The sequence below is a fragment of the Hippocampus comes genome, unplaced genomic scaffold (genome assembly GCF_001891065.2).
Source record: "Hippocampus comes isolate QL1 unplaced genomic scaffold, H_comes_QL1_v1.1 scaffold47, whole genome shotgun sequence".
Lineage (NCBI taxonomy): Eukaryota > Metazoa > Chordata > Actinopteri > Syngnathiformes > Syngnathidae > Hippocampus > Hippocampus comes.
Window position 1 is genome coordinate 695,066 of NW_017806029.1, and position 789 is coordinate 695,854.

Here is a 789-nt window from a genome sequence, read left to right on the forward strand (position 1 = left end):
TTCCTGAATCCCAAAACCATTTCTTGTGTTGTTTTCACAACAAACATGCTTCAAGAAAGGACAACATCCCACACAATTACAATTGCACACAAAACAAACACATACAAGAATGTCAGCACAACAACATTGTAGTCCGCTAATGTCTCAAAAAGATCAATGAAAATTAAAGTCCAGGGTTTCGTAGTTTAGTTTTGATCCAGACCAAAACATTGGAAGCTGAAAAATCGACTTTATTCAAGACCGCCTCTTGTTCGGTTTTAATACCGAGCACTGCCGCCAGAGGGAGCCAAACAATTTCCTCCCATACCTGTGCAGCTCCTCCCACTTTGTGCGCGCACACCAATGAGGCGAGTCCCATCCTTTTCGCTCTGTGAGCCGTACATGCGCGCGCACACCGACACTAACCCACCATAACTTCCCACAACCTGCGGCAAGCTCGAGGCTCCCCAAGCGAGAGCAAACCATGGCTGACGGAGAAGGCGAGGACGAAATTCAATTCCTGCGAACTGTAAGTCATTTCGATGGTGACGAGAAGACATCAAGCGTGTGTGACGTGACACTTTGACGGTGGGCGTGCGTGCGGGGAAGAGCAGCCAGATTACCGCATTGAGCATGACAGCTCCCACCGACACGTCGTTCGTCTCGCGAGTGTGCCTCATGTGCGCAGATGATGGGTGGCAGGTGGAGGAACGATGGAGGGGGGGGGGGTGTCAGCAGTGCGCATCGTGAAGGAGAATTGAGTCGGCTTTTATGGGCTCGTGTGGATTGGCGGGGGGGGGGGGGGCGACG

At 51.7% G+C, this 789-nt stretch overlaps 1 protein-coding gene across 1 annotated transcript in view; it reads left to right on the forward strand.

Annotated features, from left to right (window-relative positions):
- Window positions 1-378: 378 nt before the first annotated feature.
- ryr2a (ryanodine receptor 2a (cardiac)) overlaps window positions 379-789 on the forward strand; it is a 136,653-nt gene continuing 136,242 nt past the window's right edge. Inside the window, exon 1 of the mRNA XM_019892584.1 lies at window positions 379-508. Within this exon, the coding sequence (XP_019748143.1) occupies window positions 464-508 (45 nt within the window). The 5' untranslated portion in view covers window positions 379-463. The remainder of the gene's footprint in view (window positions 509-789) is intronic.